This window comes from Lipophrys pholis, assembly GCF_963383615.2.
Source record: "Lipophrys pholis genome assembly, chromosome: 5".
Taxonomy (NCBI): domain Eukaryota; kingdom Metazoa; phylum Chordata; class Actinopteri; order Blenniiformes; family Blenniidae; genus Lipophrys; species Lipophrys pholis.
In genome coordinates, this window is record NC_137628.1 from 32,952,711 (window position 1) to 32,969,942 (window position 17,232).

General features: G+C 43.7%; 1 protein-coding gene across 1 annotated transcript in view; it reads right to left on the bottom strand.

Moving 5' to 3' along the window:
- Positions 1-15,370, bottom strand: part of tpcn3 (two pore segment channel 3) — a 38,234-nt gene extending 22,864 nt beyond the window's left edge. The window contains exons 1-4 of the mRNA XM_080464273.1: positions 14,897-15,370; positions 10,489-10,571; positions 10,197-10,311; positions 6,732-6,860 (exon numbers count right to left, since the gene is read on the bottom strand). Of these exons, the coding sequence (XP_080320399.1) occupies positions 6,732-6,860; positions 10,197-10,311; positions 10,489-10,571; positions 14,897-14,986 (417 nt within the window). The 5' untranslated portion in view covers positions 14,987-15,370. The remainder of the gene's footprint in view (positions 1-6,731; positions 6,861-10,196; positions 10,312-10,488; positions 10,572-14,896) is intronic.
- Positions 15,371-17,232: the final 1,862 nt, after the last annotated feature.

A 17,232-nucleotide genomic window follows, 5' to 3' on the forward strand; every position in this document is an offset into this window, starting at 1 on the left:
TCATGTGTACAGTAAAGAAACGTGTTTCCCTGTACAATGAAATTCCTACTTTGCTGCCCACACTGAACGCTACATAATTAAAAACTATAATGAACTTAAGCAATAGAAATATAGATCTATACATTAAAACTGCAAAATACAAGTGAATATACAATATACGGTTTAAGGTGGAAGTAAAAAATACTCCAGTCTGTACATAAAGGTGTGAAGTAGTCAGCAGTATTTGGGACAGATGTGAACTGTACACGTGTGCATCTAAAGTGCATATACTGTACAGAAGTTGTGCAAATTCAGTAAAACGAGAGCTATGGGGGGCATGAATAGTCTGCTGGACTCCTGTCAGCTGTTTAGAGTCTGATAGAGGGAAAGAAAGAGTTCTTGAGTCTGGTGGTCTTGCAGTTCACACTTGTGTCCCTCCGGCCTGAGGGTAGAAGTGTGAGCAGTCCTTGTTGCGGGCGAGGGGGTCCTTGATGATGGCAGCAGCTCTCCTGTGGACTCGCTTGTAGATGCTCTGCAGAGAGGGCAGTGGAGTCCTGGTGATCTCTGCAGTGGTCTTCACCACTCTCTGCAGGTGTTTGCGGTCCATGACAGTGGTGCTGCCGTGCCACACGGTGATGCAGCTGGTCAGGATGGGATCAACAATGAAGATGTGGAAGTTGCTGAGTATCTTTGGGGACATGCCAAATGTCCTCCGCCTCCTCAGGAAGTACAGCCGCTGTTGAGCTTTCTTCACCAGCTGTGTGGTGCTGAGGGTCCAGGTGAGGTCCTCACTGATGTGGACCCCAAGATACTTGAAGCTGCTCACCCTTTCCACTTCCAGCTCCTGGATAGACAGTGGCTGATGAGGACCCCTCTGCTTCCTCATGTCCACTATCAGCTCCTTCGTCTTGTCCGTGTTGAGGGTGAGGTTGTTGCCCTCACAACATGTCACCAGACTGGACACCTCCCTCCTGTAGGCCGCTTTGTCTCCGCCAGTGATACGTCTAATCACTGCAGTGTCATCCACAAACTTCAGGATGGTGTTGTCCTCATGGGAGGCGACACAGTCTTGGGTGAACAGGGTGTAGGGGGTGGGGCTGAGGACACAACCCTGAGGAGTGCCAATGTTGGTGATAATGCTGGCTGAAGTCCTGAGCCCAATCCTGACAGTCTGGGGCCTGCCAGTCAAACAGTCCAGGAGCCAGTCACAAAGGGTGGGGTGAAGTCCAGGAAAGCAGTTTGTGGAGGAACTTGTGGGGGAGGACTGTGTTGAAAGCAGAGCTGTAGTCAATAAAGAGCCTCCTGATGGAGGAGGCTTTATTTTCCAGATGGGAGAGGGAAAAGTGAAGGGCTCCAGCAATGGCGTCTGAGGTGGACCTGTTGGGACGGTAGGCGTACTGCAGGGGGTCCAATGTGTCCGGTATACTTTTCTGAATGTGGCTCAGCACCACCCTCTCAAAGCACTTCATAATGATTGGAGTGAGTGCTACTGGCCTGTTTGTCATTCGGACAGGTGGGGAGGCTCTCCTTGGGGAGGGGGATGATGGTGGTGGCCTTGAAGCAGGAGGGGACGGTGCTCGCTGGCTGAGGGAAAGGTTGAAGATGGAGGTGAGAATGTCTGTCAGCTCGTTGGCACATGCTCCGAGGGCCCACCCAGGGATGTTGTCTGGTCCTGCTGCTTTGCGGGGGTTGATCCTCCTCAGGGCTGTGCGTACCTGGGCTGATGAGATGAAATAATCTCATAGTGTGCAAAAAAAAAAAAAAAGGAAACACTGAACATCTCAAAAAATTAACAGATGGAATATTAGAACTAGACACGCTGCGCAGCCACTCCCCCACCGCAGACACAATCAAAAAACGTCCGTCACTACAAACAGAGTTTGATTCTGAATGTCAAGTTCAAAACTAAACATACACACATGGGGAAAAGGCTGGAGGAAGACTTGTGCATCAGCTACGCCAAAGAACTGCTAACCAGACCATCCTGGGAAAGATGATGAATGTGGTCTGAAACATACCGACAATGAAAAAATGAATTCATATTTTAAAGGTTTTTACCAATCGTTATATACTTCGGATTCGTCTGCTAACCCCATTGCTTTGAATACTTCTTCACATCCCTGAATATGCCTCGTTTTGATCCAGAACTGTCCACTGAATTAGAAAAAGATTTTTCAGCCATGCTCAGATAGCCTCAGCAATTAGGGCCATGCTAAGTGGTAAAGCCCCAGAGCCTTATGGCTTCACAAATGACTTTTTTAAGCAATTCTCAAATCAAATGACCCCTTTACTGCTGTTGGTATTGGAAGAATGTTTTGTCTCAAAGTCCCTACCTCAACCATGCACCAAGCAGTTATTTCTTTGCTACTTAAAATGGGAATAGAAACCCTCGTTTGCAGTTCATATTGGACTATTTTGTTGTTGAACACAGATACAAAAATCGGTGCCAAAATTCTTGCATGTAATCTCGAAAAGATTATTCCCTCTATTATTATTGCACCCGATCAAACAGAGTTCATAATTATTTTTTTTTCCAACAATAGATTATTTAACATTCTCTACGGTCCCACTCTGCCAGTCCCGACGATATTGAGGTAGTTCTTTCACTTGGCGCTGAAAAGGCGTTCGAACAGGTGGAGTGGGACTACCTTTTAAAGACTTTAGAAATTTTTAGTTTTGGCCCTACATTCATATCCTGGATTAAAATTCCATATACTCTACCAGTGGCTGTCATGTGCATGAATAGCAACCTGTCCAACTACTTTGAGCTCAAACAAGGTAGAAGGCAGGGATGCTTTCTGTCATCACTAGTATTCATTACTGCACTTGAGCCGCTTTCATTAGCACGGAGACAGAGCCCTTCTAACAGGGCATCCATCGGGCAGGTTCAGAGTAAAGTCTCACTTTATGCAGATGACATGTTATTGTGTATCACGAACCCTCTATCGTGCTTTCCTGAACTATTAGCTCTACTCTCAAAATTTGGAAACATATCGGGCTATAAAATAAATTAAGAATGCACCAGGGTGTCGAACCCTGGTTCGATACCAGGTATGAGTACTCGTACTCATAAAACTGCCACCGATACCACGACACCGATACCACTTTATGGCAGCATGCAGTTTACGGCACCGCCTGCGCCTTGCAGTGGGGAACGCACAGGTTGCTCAAAGCCAGAAAAATGGCTTTGAGCCTGTGCGCTGTTTTTTCTGCAGTCATTTTCGAAAATTGACCGTCCAAATGACGGTTGGAGGCTCGCTGCCTAAAACACTGAAATGGAGCTGCTGCTACTTAAACTGGCTTTAGCAGCCAAACCACTGCCTGGGTTTGGTCTGTTGCACCAAGCGCCTATGTACTCATATCGGTGAGTACTCAAACAATACTCGTTATGAGAAAAAAGTGTTATCGATGCATCCCTACAATAAACCTCCTTAAAAGTGAACTTATGTCCAGTACTAAAGTGGAGGAGCGGCATGTTGAGTCAACCCCCTTAAAAATAATCCCCCAAAAGTTCAGATATGTAGGCATGTGGGTTACATCGGACGACAAAGATCTTTTTAAAGCTAATTACCAGCCTCTGCTTTTAAATCTGAAGCAAGACCTCGAACGCTGTGACCCTCTACCTCTTTCCTTCAGGGGCAGGATCAGCACAATTAAGATGAATGTACTCCCTCAAGTTTATTTATTTATTTCAGTGCCTCCCATTCTTCCTGACAAAGTCTTCCTTTCACAACTTAAACAGCCAGATATCATCCTTCATATGGCGTAAAAAAACACCAAGAATCAACATGAATTTATTACAGAAGTCCCGCTCAACTGGAGGTATGGCACGTTATGTATTATTGCTGGGCTGCCAATATAAGAGCATTGCAGCCTGGAGTGGCTTATTCCATTTTGTCAATGCTTCTCCTGTTTTGTCTTTGTCTTTTCCATTGCATTTACTGGATGAGTCAAGCTGTCTGGAAAAAACAAAAGCAATACAAAGCAAAGCAGCGAGGCCTGTGGGGGGGTCTTTCTGTTCAGGGGGACTAGTCCATACCTGATCACACCATTCCTGCTTGAAGGACGTCATGTTGAGCAATTTTTGTTCATGCCAATCGATGGCACTTTTGCATCAAGTATAAGTTTGAAGTATTTAATTTATTTTTCCTTTTACACATTTCTTATTTCTTGTACAGTATTTTACAATATATTTTATAATATTTGAAGTGAAGAGGCTGTCGTGGAGTTCATTTCTAGAAATATTTAGAGATTATTTTTCAAGCGTTTTAAAAAAGTAGAGTTGTATTGACGCGCCACCTGTGTGTATGATTACAGAGGCTCTGTTGGATTTGAAAGTTCTATATCACAGGGAAGTGATGCGATATTATGATGGGGAGTATATCAGTGGAATTAATCCACTGATTTAAGTGAGCAGACACAAACGTGTAGTCGATTCTTGAGTATGTTTTATGTCTGGTAGAGAAGAAAGTATAATTCATCACAGTTTGATTGCGTAGGTGCCAAGGGTCGATAAGATTCAGATCGGAAATGAATGAATTAATGCCAGAGAGTGATCCCAGCTTTGGAGGCAGAGGTATTGATTTATCTGAAGTTGCATCACACACCTGGTTGAAGTCATCCCCGGTTATGAGCTGGTAATCTGGCATTTCCAAAAGCTTATTAGAAACCATAGTACCAGCTTATAAAAAGAATTGCTGTGGTTGCAATAACAGTGTGAATGTAGACTAATTAAATATCAGGCACATTGACCTGTGGGGGTGTTTTCTGCACTTACCAGCCTGAAACAGTTTGAAAACCAGATCCCGGTGTGACAGGCTGGTCTGTGTCAGCCGGCGCTGTGGCGTCAGGAGAGCGAGGTGCGCTGATCTTTCAGGTGACGGGTGCGAGGTGTGGTCAAATGTGGACATGAAATCCTGGGCCTTGTCGACATCCTCAAAGAAGTACACAGTCCCATTAAAGGCTTTCCTCTCCTGCTGTAGTCCGGGACAAGAAGCAGGCTGGATGTTGTCGTCTCCCCTCTTTGGATGTTTGATGTATCGGCGGGGTTGCGAGTGCTCCGACGCTGTTAAAGATTCTCTCCCCGTCTTGGTAGCGGAGCAGCTGGAAGGTGAGGGTTCGGGGGCGGTTCGGTTTATCCTGAGAGGCGTAAATGCGGCGTGCCCGCTGGATTTCAATACCCTCCCCCGCCAGGGAGGGAATCCACACCGGCAAACTTTGTTGGAGGAACTGAGTAGCATTTTCGCCTTCTGCTGATTCAGCCAGACCGACAAGTCGGACGTTGTCTCTCCGTGAGCCGTCTTCCATCTCTGCGATCTTTAGATGGAGCTTAAGCGTCTCTGCCTGGAGGGTATTCACGTCGCGGTTAGTCGCTCTCATGTTAGCGGCCATAGCCACCACCTTCCCTTGCAGAGCTTTGTTAGCTTCATCTCGGTTAATAAAGTCGCGGCTAAGTTGATTCAATCATGGTCTTTAGGGTTGGAATTTCCCTGCCAAGCATATCCTCAACAGCTTCCCTCACGGCCAGATTAACTTCCTTTGCCAACCGATCCTCCTGTTCTTCCAAAGCCAGCAGGACAGCTGCGTTAGACGGCTCTATCCATGTCTTTCTTTTTAGACGTGTGGTCTTCTTGAAACGTTTCACCTCTTGTGGATCTTGTTCCCAACATGTTAAAGAAGTCCTTAACTGCAATGGGCGTTGTATTTGTTTCTGAATGGAAGCATTATTTGCAGATATTTGGACTTTTGAGACAGAGCTGGAGGTTACACGTGCTTCTCGTACCAGCAGCCACTGGAAGTCTCCTTTCGGAGGGCTACTGATCTCTTGTTTAGCACCAATATCAAGAAACCTTTTGTTTGCTCCATCAGTGATTGATAAAGCTTTTGATATCTGGTCAAGAAGAGGAACAGGAGCAATAACTAAGCGCTACACTGAGAACAGGTTTGCCTCATTTAAAGAACTATCACAGAAATTTTATCTTCCCAAGTCCAATTTCTTCAGATATTTACAAACCAGAGATTTTGTGGCCTCTGTCTTTGCTCAATTTCCATTACATCATCCTGAACGTCTCCTAGAAACAATGACAGTGACGGCGGGTCCACGCTGGACACTGGCAGGCAGGTTGGCATCGACAGCAGCAGCCATGACGGAGGCTGAGAGGAAGGAGTAGGAGACCGACAGGGCAGAGGCAAGTCACAGGGTGGCAACGGTATAAAAAGTTATAGAAAAGCAATAGAGGGCGCTGTTTTCATTATTTCTACCTCCAGACTGAAGCACAGACACAAGGCTGGGTCATTTAATGCACCTTAGTGCTGAGAGAACAGGAGGAATATTAAACAAATACTCCACAAAACAAGCAGACAACCTGTCAAACAGAACGAAAGACTCATGATCAAAAACTAACAGGGAAAGATTGAAGTGGACTTTTTAAAAAAACACAAACATGCAAACCGAACTGGAAAGGACACTTTTAAAATAACCATCCTGAAGGTTTCTCAACTTCCACACGCACACACACACACACACACATACACTCGCACACACGCACTCACACTCACACGCAGTGAGCTAACAGAAGTGTTGTTCCCAGGAAGCAGAGAAGAGGTGCCGACTCAGCAGCAGGTTTCACAACAGCACTCACAACGTCCTCTCAGCACATTTCTGTTCTCCGAGAGGAAGGAAGCTCCTCTCGACTCCATGGGTTTGTTCTGAGAGACTGGGACCATGACCCACTGAGGAAGAGGCCGCCTACCATGAGGATGACGATGATGCAGATGTTCTTGGGGTCTTTCCAGAACTTGTCTCGAGGAATCACTTTGGCGTAGTGAAAGAGTCGCAGGGTGTAAACCAGCAGACAGAGCAGCTCCACCAGCATGGTGCCCTGAAAAACACCGTGCAACACACACACACACACTTTTGCAATACTGTACATAAACAAATATGCAACACATTTTACGCTTCATAACTCCAATTTAAAGCATCTTTCCATTGGTTTTACCAGTTTCAGATTTCCATGTGTACGATTCTTAAAGCTCCACGTAAAACAACACGTTATCAGTAAAAGTAAATGAGTGAAAATCACTATTTTCCTTTGGATTTAATCCTGGTTATCGTACCAAGAGGAGGTTTTTCATCTGAAGTGAAAGGAGAATTTCGCTGGCTCAGCAAATAAATTTTTCTTTAGTTTAAATTGAATGTTTGGACCTTCAGCTGAGAGATCAGAGTCCTTTGGAAAGAGAATCTGCTCTGAAAATGAAATTATTTATTCACATTTAAATTAGACAATGTGTCATGCAGGGGTGAAAGGTAACACAAGTACATTTACATACACTACTGTAGTTGAATACTTTTTTGTAAACTTTAAGTCGTTTCGAAACCCATTACTTTGACTTTTTTAGTATGTTTTTCCAAAAGTAATGTAATGCACTACAATTTCAATCGTGTTGGTTACCGAGTATAAATTTAATCAATAAATGAATGAATTAAGAGAGTTGTGTTCTGGATTTAATCAAGTGTCAAGCAACATGGAAGACCTTCCTGAGTATTAATACTTCTGTTAATGACAGAGGCAAGCTGAGCGGACACTAAAACAGCTAAAACACTTGGACTGGACCCGATTATCCGAATATTTGGTGGTGGTGTCCGGCTATTAATTTTGAGATGCGATTATTCTTCATGCAGCCCTTCGTGCAGCTGCACTGTGACTCCCCTCAGCTCAACTTTCTCTTTTCATTTCAATACACCAGGGGAGTTTGACGCAAAAAGTTCCAACCTGGTCCCACAAACCACCAAGTAAGGGGATTATATAGGATTTATAGGAGTTTTTTGACATTTCATTGTATTTTGCACCGGAATGTTTCAATAAAATTCACTTAATGTTGAGATTATAGTCATTTTCAGTAGAAACTGCACGATCTTGCAAAAATCGAGACAATTTCATCACGTACACTGTGACCACAGCAAAGAAAACTGTAAATTTAAAGGTTATTAACACACTCTTTTACAGTCCGGCCCACTCAAGATGAATCTGGACTGTATGTGGCCCCTGAAGTCAAATGTAATTTAGTATATATTGTGTATATATTATACACATGTGTATACATATACAATAGAACCTCTGACAGGCAGACCCGGTAAGAGCGACACCCTGCTCTGGGCGAACACGTCACTGTGCACAGACACATATTTACCTGTTAACGCACCTTAATGAGGACAACCTGCCTGATGAGCACAACAGACAGGTTTTCCTGGCAAATTTCCAGCCGAGCGACACTGAAACGACCAAAATAATTGGGCTGGACCGGATTATTGGAATATTCTGACGTTGTGGTGTCAGGAGATTAGTTTTGAGATGTGAACAATCGCCACTTCCCCACAGCACAGTGCTGCGGTGAAGCTCCTCTCCGTCAGCCCCTCCATGATCTCAGCATTACGTGTCCACAGACTGTGCGGGGGCCACAGGTGATACACGATTGCCTCCATACTCCACTCTGGGTTCACTTCCATACGTGTTCTATAACGGAACGGAACGATCCCGAAACTATCTCCACTTCTGTTCCCCGGCGTTCTCCACCTTTCCTAAAGTAGTTTATGTTTCACTTCAGGAGTTCTGAGCCTCTGGCTCTTTATTTTATTTAAATTGTGATTGTTCAGACGGGGAGACGGAGGATCTCCTCACACAAGCGTGTGAGGAGATCCTCCGTCCAGTAGCTCTGGATCATGAGCAGTCGGAGCCTACAGGTCCCGCCGTCACAAAACTTGTGAGTGAGTGTCGGAGCGTACCATAACGTACAGGGTGGATAACGATTTTGACATCACGCATCCTCTGCGCACACGAAGGTTTCACATTTCCTTTACAGCAGAGAAAATAAGGCCCGGGGGCCAAAACCGACCAAGAGGCTCCAATCGGGTCTCACCAAGCAAGGAGGTTATAAAGGATTTATACAAGTTGTTTTTTTTGATTTTTTGACATTTCATTGTATTTTGCACCAGAATGTTTCATTAAATTGACTTTATGTTGAGATTCTAATCATTTTCAGTACTAACTGTTTGATCTTGTAAAAATTTCATTACATCCACTGTGACTACAACAAATACAAAGTTTGAAGTGTAAATTAAAGGTCATTATAGTAATATTTTACCAGTCTGGTCCACTCAAGATGAAGCTTTTAAATAACCACAACATATTTGGTGTTTGGTTCATTCAATATCAACTGGTTCTACAATTTGAGGACACCCGTCTTCAGGGAACACTTGCCTTTGGATTTTAGGGTGTCACTACATCACAGGTTTTACTAATTATATATATATATATATATATATATATATATATATTAGGGATGTCCCGATCGTGGGCCACACAAAACAACGTGGCGGGCCACATTTGGCCCGCGGGCCTTGAGTTTGGCACACGTGTCTCTGTGGATGGGGGTGGTGTACTTTAGTGCATTATATTGAGCTGTGTGCTCCTTTTACTTTTGTCCAACTTCAAGCCATTAACATACATCAACGGGCAGAAGTTATTAGGAACACTTAATTACACGTTACACTCCAGTATGCCACCACCACCCATTACAACCTCAATAACAAACACTACGTCAAACTATAACCTTTACAACAATTTCAACAAAAACTGAAAATGATAAAGCTTTGTTAATGTGGAATCAGTGGTAATGCTGATGTATTTGACTGGATTACATTAGACAAGTGTATCTAATGAAATGGCCAGTGAGTGTATATGTACTGGAAAAAACATTATAATAATAAATATATATATATATATATATATATATATATATGCAGATTTGTGGGCCGGTTGGAGCCAAAACTGCCAGGGCTGATTGTTTGCCCCAGTCCACCCCTGATCATCGCCTATGTATTTTATAGAAATGTATCTCTACTCTGATCTCAACTGAAACGAGCTTTATTGGAGTGTTTGTCTGTCAAACTCAGTGTTAGCAGATCAGCTTTCACACGTGTGAACACAATAAGTTGGAGAGGCTCCAGTAGATCAGGTGGTGTGTCGTCGTGAAGCGGTGGTGACTAAATGCTGCATGTGGTTGTATGATCATGGCGTTAAACCACAGATTGGAAGACACAATCAAAGATAACATGCTGTCAGCAGATCAGGTCACCACACACACACACACACATCAGGGCAGAAACTGAGATGATAAGAGACCAATAGGTGTGTGTTGCACAGGTATTTCTATCTTACCCATGTGGGTAAAGCGATGACCGCCGGCTCCTCAAAGAACGCCAGAGACAGATTGACCAAGATGAAGAAGTAGAGGAGCACCTTGGCGAGCCAGTGGTTGTAGAGCAGATATAGCCTGAAAACACACACACACACTACTTATAGATATATATCACAAAGTTATTCTAGAAGTACAAGTGAAAAACAAAAAGTGGTGTTTGTGAGTTTGTGCTGTATTCTGTGATGTTTTCCTGAAAGCAGGTAACATGAGAACTTGCAGTCGTGGACCAACATGTGGAAGACGAAGCCTCACCTGACAGCAGGAGGCGAAGCGTCGAAGCAGATGTTTCTGTTGTACTGAGCATCCGACACAAAGATGGCAGCCAGCTCCAAATCCTGCAACACAAAGTACTTTTACTTCAATGTATTTAATTCATCATTTGTGCCACAACACAAGTTAAGTACGAGTCTGACAATGAGTAACAGGTTGGAATGTTGCCGTTTAAGAATTAGAGAATTTAACATGGATTTTTTCTTATCATCTGTCCAAATGATTATTGATGCTGCACATTTTGCTTCCAAGTTCAGAGCTTCTGTCTTTGTCCAGTCTAAAATTCAAAGTACGCTGTAAGGGAAACTGAAACTTGTTTTGTCTCATAAAGAATGAGGTCTAATTCTGCAGCCTGAGATTGAAGGATGACCCGTGTCAGCACTTTTGGAACCTCTGTGCTACTTCTTGTAACCTAAAGTCTACAATGCAGGAAACAAGTGGATCTTTCTCAAAACATTTCAGCCTTTAAGAAGGCGCTGTGTGATAAACTCCGTGACAATCATGCAAGGGTTGTACTGTGACATTGTCTGTTCTCACAAGAATAATGTAATAAAATTGTCTTCAAATGGCTCTCAGTCTGATTCCTGTGTATTCTGTCTCCCTGAGGTTTCTTACTAGGAGAATTCTCCTCACAACTTGGTCCTTGGAGCTGGATTCCAACATCCCTCTCTCCACCAGGATCGGGACTGAGCCGTGCACAGGGCAAAGGCCAGTCTGGTCTAAAGAGCCATGTTAGCAGGAGGCCGGTTTCCACTGGAGGTGAGAGGGTGACGGATATCTGTCCATCGTGCTTAGTAAGGTTGAATTGTTAAATGTGCGGTAAAAATCGAATACAAGGTTGTTACAGCATCGTCCAGAGGACCGCAGCCTCTCTGTGTATGTTACCTGAGTCTGTAGCATGGTTATGTTCCGGGAGAAGCAGTGAAGATATCACAACAACTGACCAGTTCACGCTCACTGAGACCTTGTGACAGGAGGAGGACTATCTCAACACCAAAACGTGAAAGAAAAAGCTCAAACCAAACTCAATTAGAAGTGTTTCATACTGCCTACTCCTCCTCGAGAGAAGAAACTACAAATCTGTATTGAAAGTTTCTGTTATCCCCATCAGGTATAACCACGACCCCAAACTAATTAATGAACGGTTTAATTCTATAGCTCCTTTTATACTGCTGAACCATCCAATGATCCTACGGCACTTAATCGTTTCACTTCCCTTGTCATTCTTAAGATTAGATCTGAGTTTGCTGCTAGACTGGATGAGCCTCTCTCTATAGCAGAGCTCCATAAAGCAACACGTGCTATGCCGTCAGGTAAATGCCCGGCCCGGATGGTTGCCCCGTGGGATTTTATAGGACATTTTTCACCAAGTTAGCACCACTCCTCATGGACATGTTCAACGAATCCTTACAAATCTGCCACACACACTCAGGCTATAATTTCACTGATTCTAAAAAAGCCAAAGGACCCTCTCCTTTGTGGGAGCTGCCGTCCTATAAGATGACCAGACAGGTTTTATACAAAATAGACACTCATTTTCTAACATTAGGCGCCTCTTTAATATCATGTACAATCCCTCCACATCTTAGAGTCAGAAGCTGTGATTTCACTGGATGCAGAGAAGGCCTTTGAGCGGGTAGAGCGGGGCGATCGTTTCCACACCTTAGAGAGATTTGGATTTGGTGAAACTTTTATCAGATGGGTGAAACTGCTCTACTGCTCTCCTACTGCCCGCATCAGAAGTAATAGCACCTACTCTAAATACTTCCCTTTGTCCCGCTCTACTCATCAGCAGCCCACTTCTTTTTGCGATTGCAATTGCGCCGCTAGCCGTTTCACTTAGATCCAACCCTTGCATAACTGGTGTTGAGCAAAGAATCTCGTTATATGCCGATGATTTGCTTTTATATGTATCTAACCTGTCCGTTTCCATTCCAGCGATTCTTCAGACCTTAAGGCAGGGGTGCCCAACCCCGGTCCTGGAGGACCCCTGTCCTGCATGTTTTAGTTCCTCCCTGTTTCAGCATACCTGTATCTAACGATGATGTCATCACCAAGGTTGTGAAAAAGCCCAATAACGAGCCCCTCATTGCAATCCGGCTGGTTGCAACTGGGAGGAGCTAAAACATGCAGGACAGGGACCCTCGAGGACCGAGGTTGGGCACACCTGCCGTAAGGTCTTTTGGAAAAATCTCAGCCTACAAACTTAATTTGGAAAAAGCGAACTCTTCCCATTAAACATAAAAGCTCGGAATCTTCCCCTGCACATCTTGCCATTCAAAGTTACAGTTCTCTGCTTCACAGATCTGGGTGTCTACTTCACAGATATATTGGAGTATCTGTTTGAATTCATTTAGATTCTTCTTACCACTACTAGATAAAATATGCAAAGACTTTGTTGGTCCTTACGACCCTTGTCCTTAACCGCAGGATGAACACTCTACCAAAATTCTCAATCTGTTTCAATGCTTACTTATTTTTCTGCCTCAATAATTTTTTCAGAAAACTGACTCTTTAGTGTCGGAGTTCATCTGGAACAAGAAAGGTCCTAGAGTTGGCAGAGTCTTACTGCAAAGACCAAAATCTTTAGGAGGCCTCGCTCTACCATATTTCAGGTTCTACTTCTGGGCGGTCAACCTCAGAGTCTTGCAGCAGTGGGCCCAATCTCATTCCTCCCCCTCACCTCCAGTGTGGTTCGTCTTGGAGAATTCCTCCTTTACTCCAGCTTCAGGATCAGCTCTGGCGCATGCTCCTTTAAATGTTCCTCTTTCTACTTACTCTAAAAACATTATTGTTAAATCAACACTCAGGATCTGGAATCAGTTTAAACGCCACTTTGAAACTGCAGTCATTTTCCTCATCAGCTCCGATCACAGCCAACCCGGCTTCCTTGATGGAGACAGGTTTTCATTCCTCGGTATCACATCACTGAAAGACCTTTATATCGGTAATGCAACGGCCTCGTCTGAACAACCATCTAGAAAATATGCTCTTTGTAAAACACATTTCTTTAAATATCTGCAAATTCGTAGCTTTCTCAGAAATAGAAACCCAGATGCCCCCACTCCTGTAGATCCACTCCTAAAACCCTCGCACCGTGTAAAGGGTTCTCTCTCTGTACTGTGTGCCCTCATCTCCTCATTGCAGCCCTCGTCTCCTCATTGCAGCCCTCGTCTGTAGAAAACATGAAGGTTAAATGGGAGGAGGACCTCTGGGAAGTGATTTCTGATGACCGGTGGGAGGCGTAGAATCCACTCCTCTTCATTCGGTTCCAGACACGGTCTGATTCAATGTAAAACTGTCCATCGTACTCAGTTCACTAAAGTCAGATGAGCCAACATTTATGGAAATATCGATCCCACCTGTGACAGGTGTCATCAAGCACCAGCTTCATACAGTCACATGTTTTGGTTCTGCCCTTCTTTAATTCCATTTTGGACAGACATATTATTTCTAAAAGTTCAGAGGTCCCCATCAGACCATCTGCTCTAACAGTTTGCTTTAACATTCCCTCTCCTGACCTACAGCTTCCAAAACATAAAGCAGACCTGGCGGCATTTGTGACGCTCCTGGCAAGACGACAGATTTTACTAGGTTGGGAATCACCCGCTCCTCCCTCTCATGTTGCATGTCTCAAGGATATTCTGCACTTTATTAAAATGGAGACGATTAGATGTGTAACCAATGGTTCAGCGAAGAGATTTCATAAAACATGGAGCATTTTGTTTTAATATGTTCGGGGTCTCCATTTACTGGATGACTCTTCATGTCTGTGGAATCACCAGGGTTCTTTTTCTTTATCTTTGATTAATTAAGTTTTACTCAGACTGAATGCTGTGGTAGTGATATGTGTGTATTGTCCTCCTCTGGGTGTCTCATGTTTACAGTTACATGTATGCATTCTTGTTCAGTTTTCCTTTCCATGTTGGGATTATTATTATTTTATTATTTCTAAAGTGGCCTGTTTATTTGAATGACAGCTGGGCACCAGAATGTCACGTGACTATGGATCCTGCGGTGTAGAAACTTCACAGGGCCTCTAAAAGAGGATAAAACTGCTTAAACGGTTGTTTATTGTGATTTTAATGGACTGTGTCATCAAAGTTCCCAGAGCTCCAGATTTTATAGTGACAATGTGACTCGATTGTGTTTAAACAGCAAAATGAGGACGTTTCTTCATTCATTAACAACTTTATGAGCTCAGAGTTCATGAAAGGTCTGCTGTCATGTGCAAGAAATAAACAATAATAAACTTCAGGGACAATTCTCTGTGTGTGTGTGTGTGTGTGTGTGTGTGTGTGTGTGTGTGTGTGTGTGTGTGTGTGTGTGTGTGTGTGTGTGTGTGTGTGTGTGTGTGTGTGTGTGTGTGTGTGTGTGTGATGTGACTAACCTCTTTCGTTTTAGGAGGATTGCCTCCATTTGGAATTCCTCTTTCTTTTTCCGACTTCTCACTGGGAATGTTGTTGCTGGTCTCCGACATCTCTGCGCACTTCCAACAATCTTCCTGAGACGAACTTCCGATTAAAACTTGTGAGGTCGGACAGGAGTGCTGGTCCTGGTCCTGGTCCTGGTCCTGGTCCTGGTCCTGGTCCTGGTCCTGGTCCCGGACTGAGAGTCTGCAGACGTCAGCAGCGGACGACCGTCCGTCTCCTCGGTTCGGTCCGTTTCGTCCTTTTCCGCTGCTCAGTTCGGGAAGCGGAGCGGCTCAGTCCCTCCGCCTGCTCGTGTGCGGTTCACGGGTGACACGGCTTTTAAAGCCGGATCATGAATTGAACCATAAAAACGTTTTTTTGTTTTTTTTTCCACCCAACTTTTTTCTGTTGAACCTGCTGCTGATTGGTCAACAATGACAGCTGACGTCGTCAGCGAGAGGGGGCGTGGTCAAATCAGACCGACTCAAGGGGTGCTTCCAAATACTCCCTCCTATCCACTTCTCCTTAACCCCGTGGATGACGTCACGGGCAAGGGTGGAGGAATGAGTTTAACATGGGCAGATCCGTGAATAGTTTAGGCACAAATGTCAAAAAGGAACTCCATCACACACAACCAGTCCGTCTCCTGGTTCTTGTACGAGCGCCGTCAGCGCTAAATTGGTGAAATCAGTGACGTGTCACGTTTTGGAGTGACGCGGTGACGAGTCTCTGACCGGCTCCGTTAACGGGGGAAAAACCACCGGTTCTTTGGCGGAGCTCATTTAAGAACCGGCTCTGGCAAACACCCACAAGATTTCATACATACATACATACATACATACATACATACATACATACATACATACATACATACATACATACATACCAATTAACAAATACTTGTAGATGAACACATAACCTTCTTGGCCAACTTCCGTTGGTGAAGGTAGAAAGGTTACACTAGGAAAGTACCACGAGCCAGTAAAATCAGGAGAGGGTATTCTGTCTGTATTGAGGAACGATAACGATTCACCCCGCATGAATCAACACATTCAGTGAATCAACAGCAGCACAGAAGAGATGTCTTTATAGCCACAGGAATAAATTTACTCCAATGTGAAGCTGAATTCTTTTCCTCCGTTTCTGCATCAAAATGCAGAAACGCTCCTCTCTTCTGATTGGCTGTGGGACAAAATTCTCTCTCCTGATTGGTTGTGAAATCCATCAATCTCAGATAAGCTCCGCCTTTTTCTCCACTGCCTGAATACACAGGTAGTTTTTTTACCAGATGTTTCAGCTGAGAGCCGCAATGTTTGATTTGTAGTTGAAGGAAACCAAATCTGAGACTCGGGGAAGAACTTCTCATCGTTACACACGAATCTTCAGCTCAAGGTGCCGGCATTGCACTGTTATTCTACAGTAAAACCTACTGCGTTGTACAACAACAGTATATTACTGTAAAATATATTACAGTATTCTGCAATTTAGAGTATGAGCATTACAGTATAGTACTGTCAGCTTTATTGGATCCATTATACTGTTATTTTACAGTTGCTACTGTAATCTTCATAAACAGCTTATTCCTGTAAAATTCCGAGTATAGAATGTGATGATATAGAACATGATGACTGCTAGAAAATAATGATTTAGAAAGGTCACACCTCAAAACAATGACCTCGGAAAATCGTTAGCGTAAGAATGACACTGGAAAAATGTGATTTTTAACATTAGGTTTTTATTCAATCAAATTCAACATCAAACACCAAAACATTTTTGTGTGGTACAAACCATTGTTAATGCTAAACAGGATCTCACTTTACACGGCCTGGTTTACATTCTTCTTATACGATAGCAAAACATGTCAATATAACATTGAATTCATGACAGTGATTAACTGCTGCGCTGAACACATGTTCAATCATTCAAGTCCTGTAAAATATAATCCATAAGAAAAATTAACATTATCAACATCTGTAAAGAAAAGCAAATTGTCCCCTGCCTCCAGAATCAGTGGTAACCTGTGAACATATAGAATAAACACCAAGTCAAGTCACAAACCTGGAACTTCAGAACAGACACACTTGGACTGAAGTGTGTTTGAATTCTGAGACTCAAAACGTGAACATGTGGCTGCAGAGCGTTTCCTCTGTGAGTGTGAGGTCCCGGGTTGAGAGAAGTTGTGACTTTACATAAAACAAAATTCAAAGTCCACGAGTTGTTTTATAAGCGTGGCCACACGGAGACTCGTAGTCTGGACCAAGAAGGAGTGTCTAGTTTTAACCAAATTTAACTTGTTTAACTTCTTTTCACCATG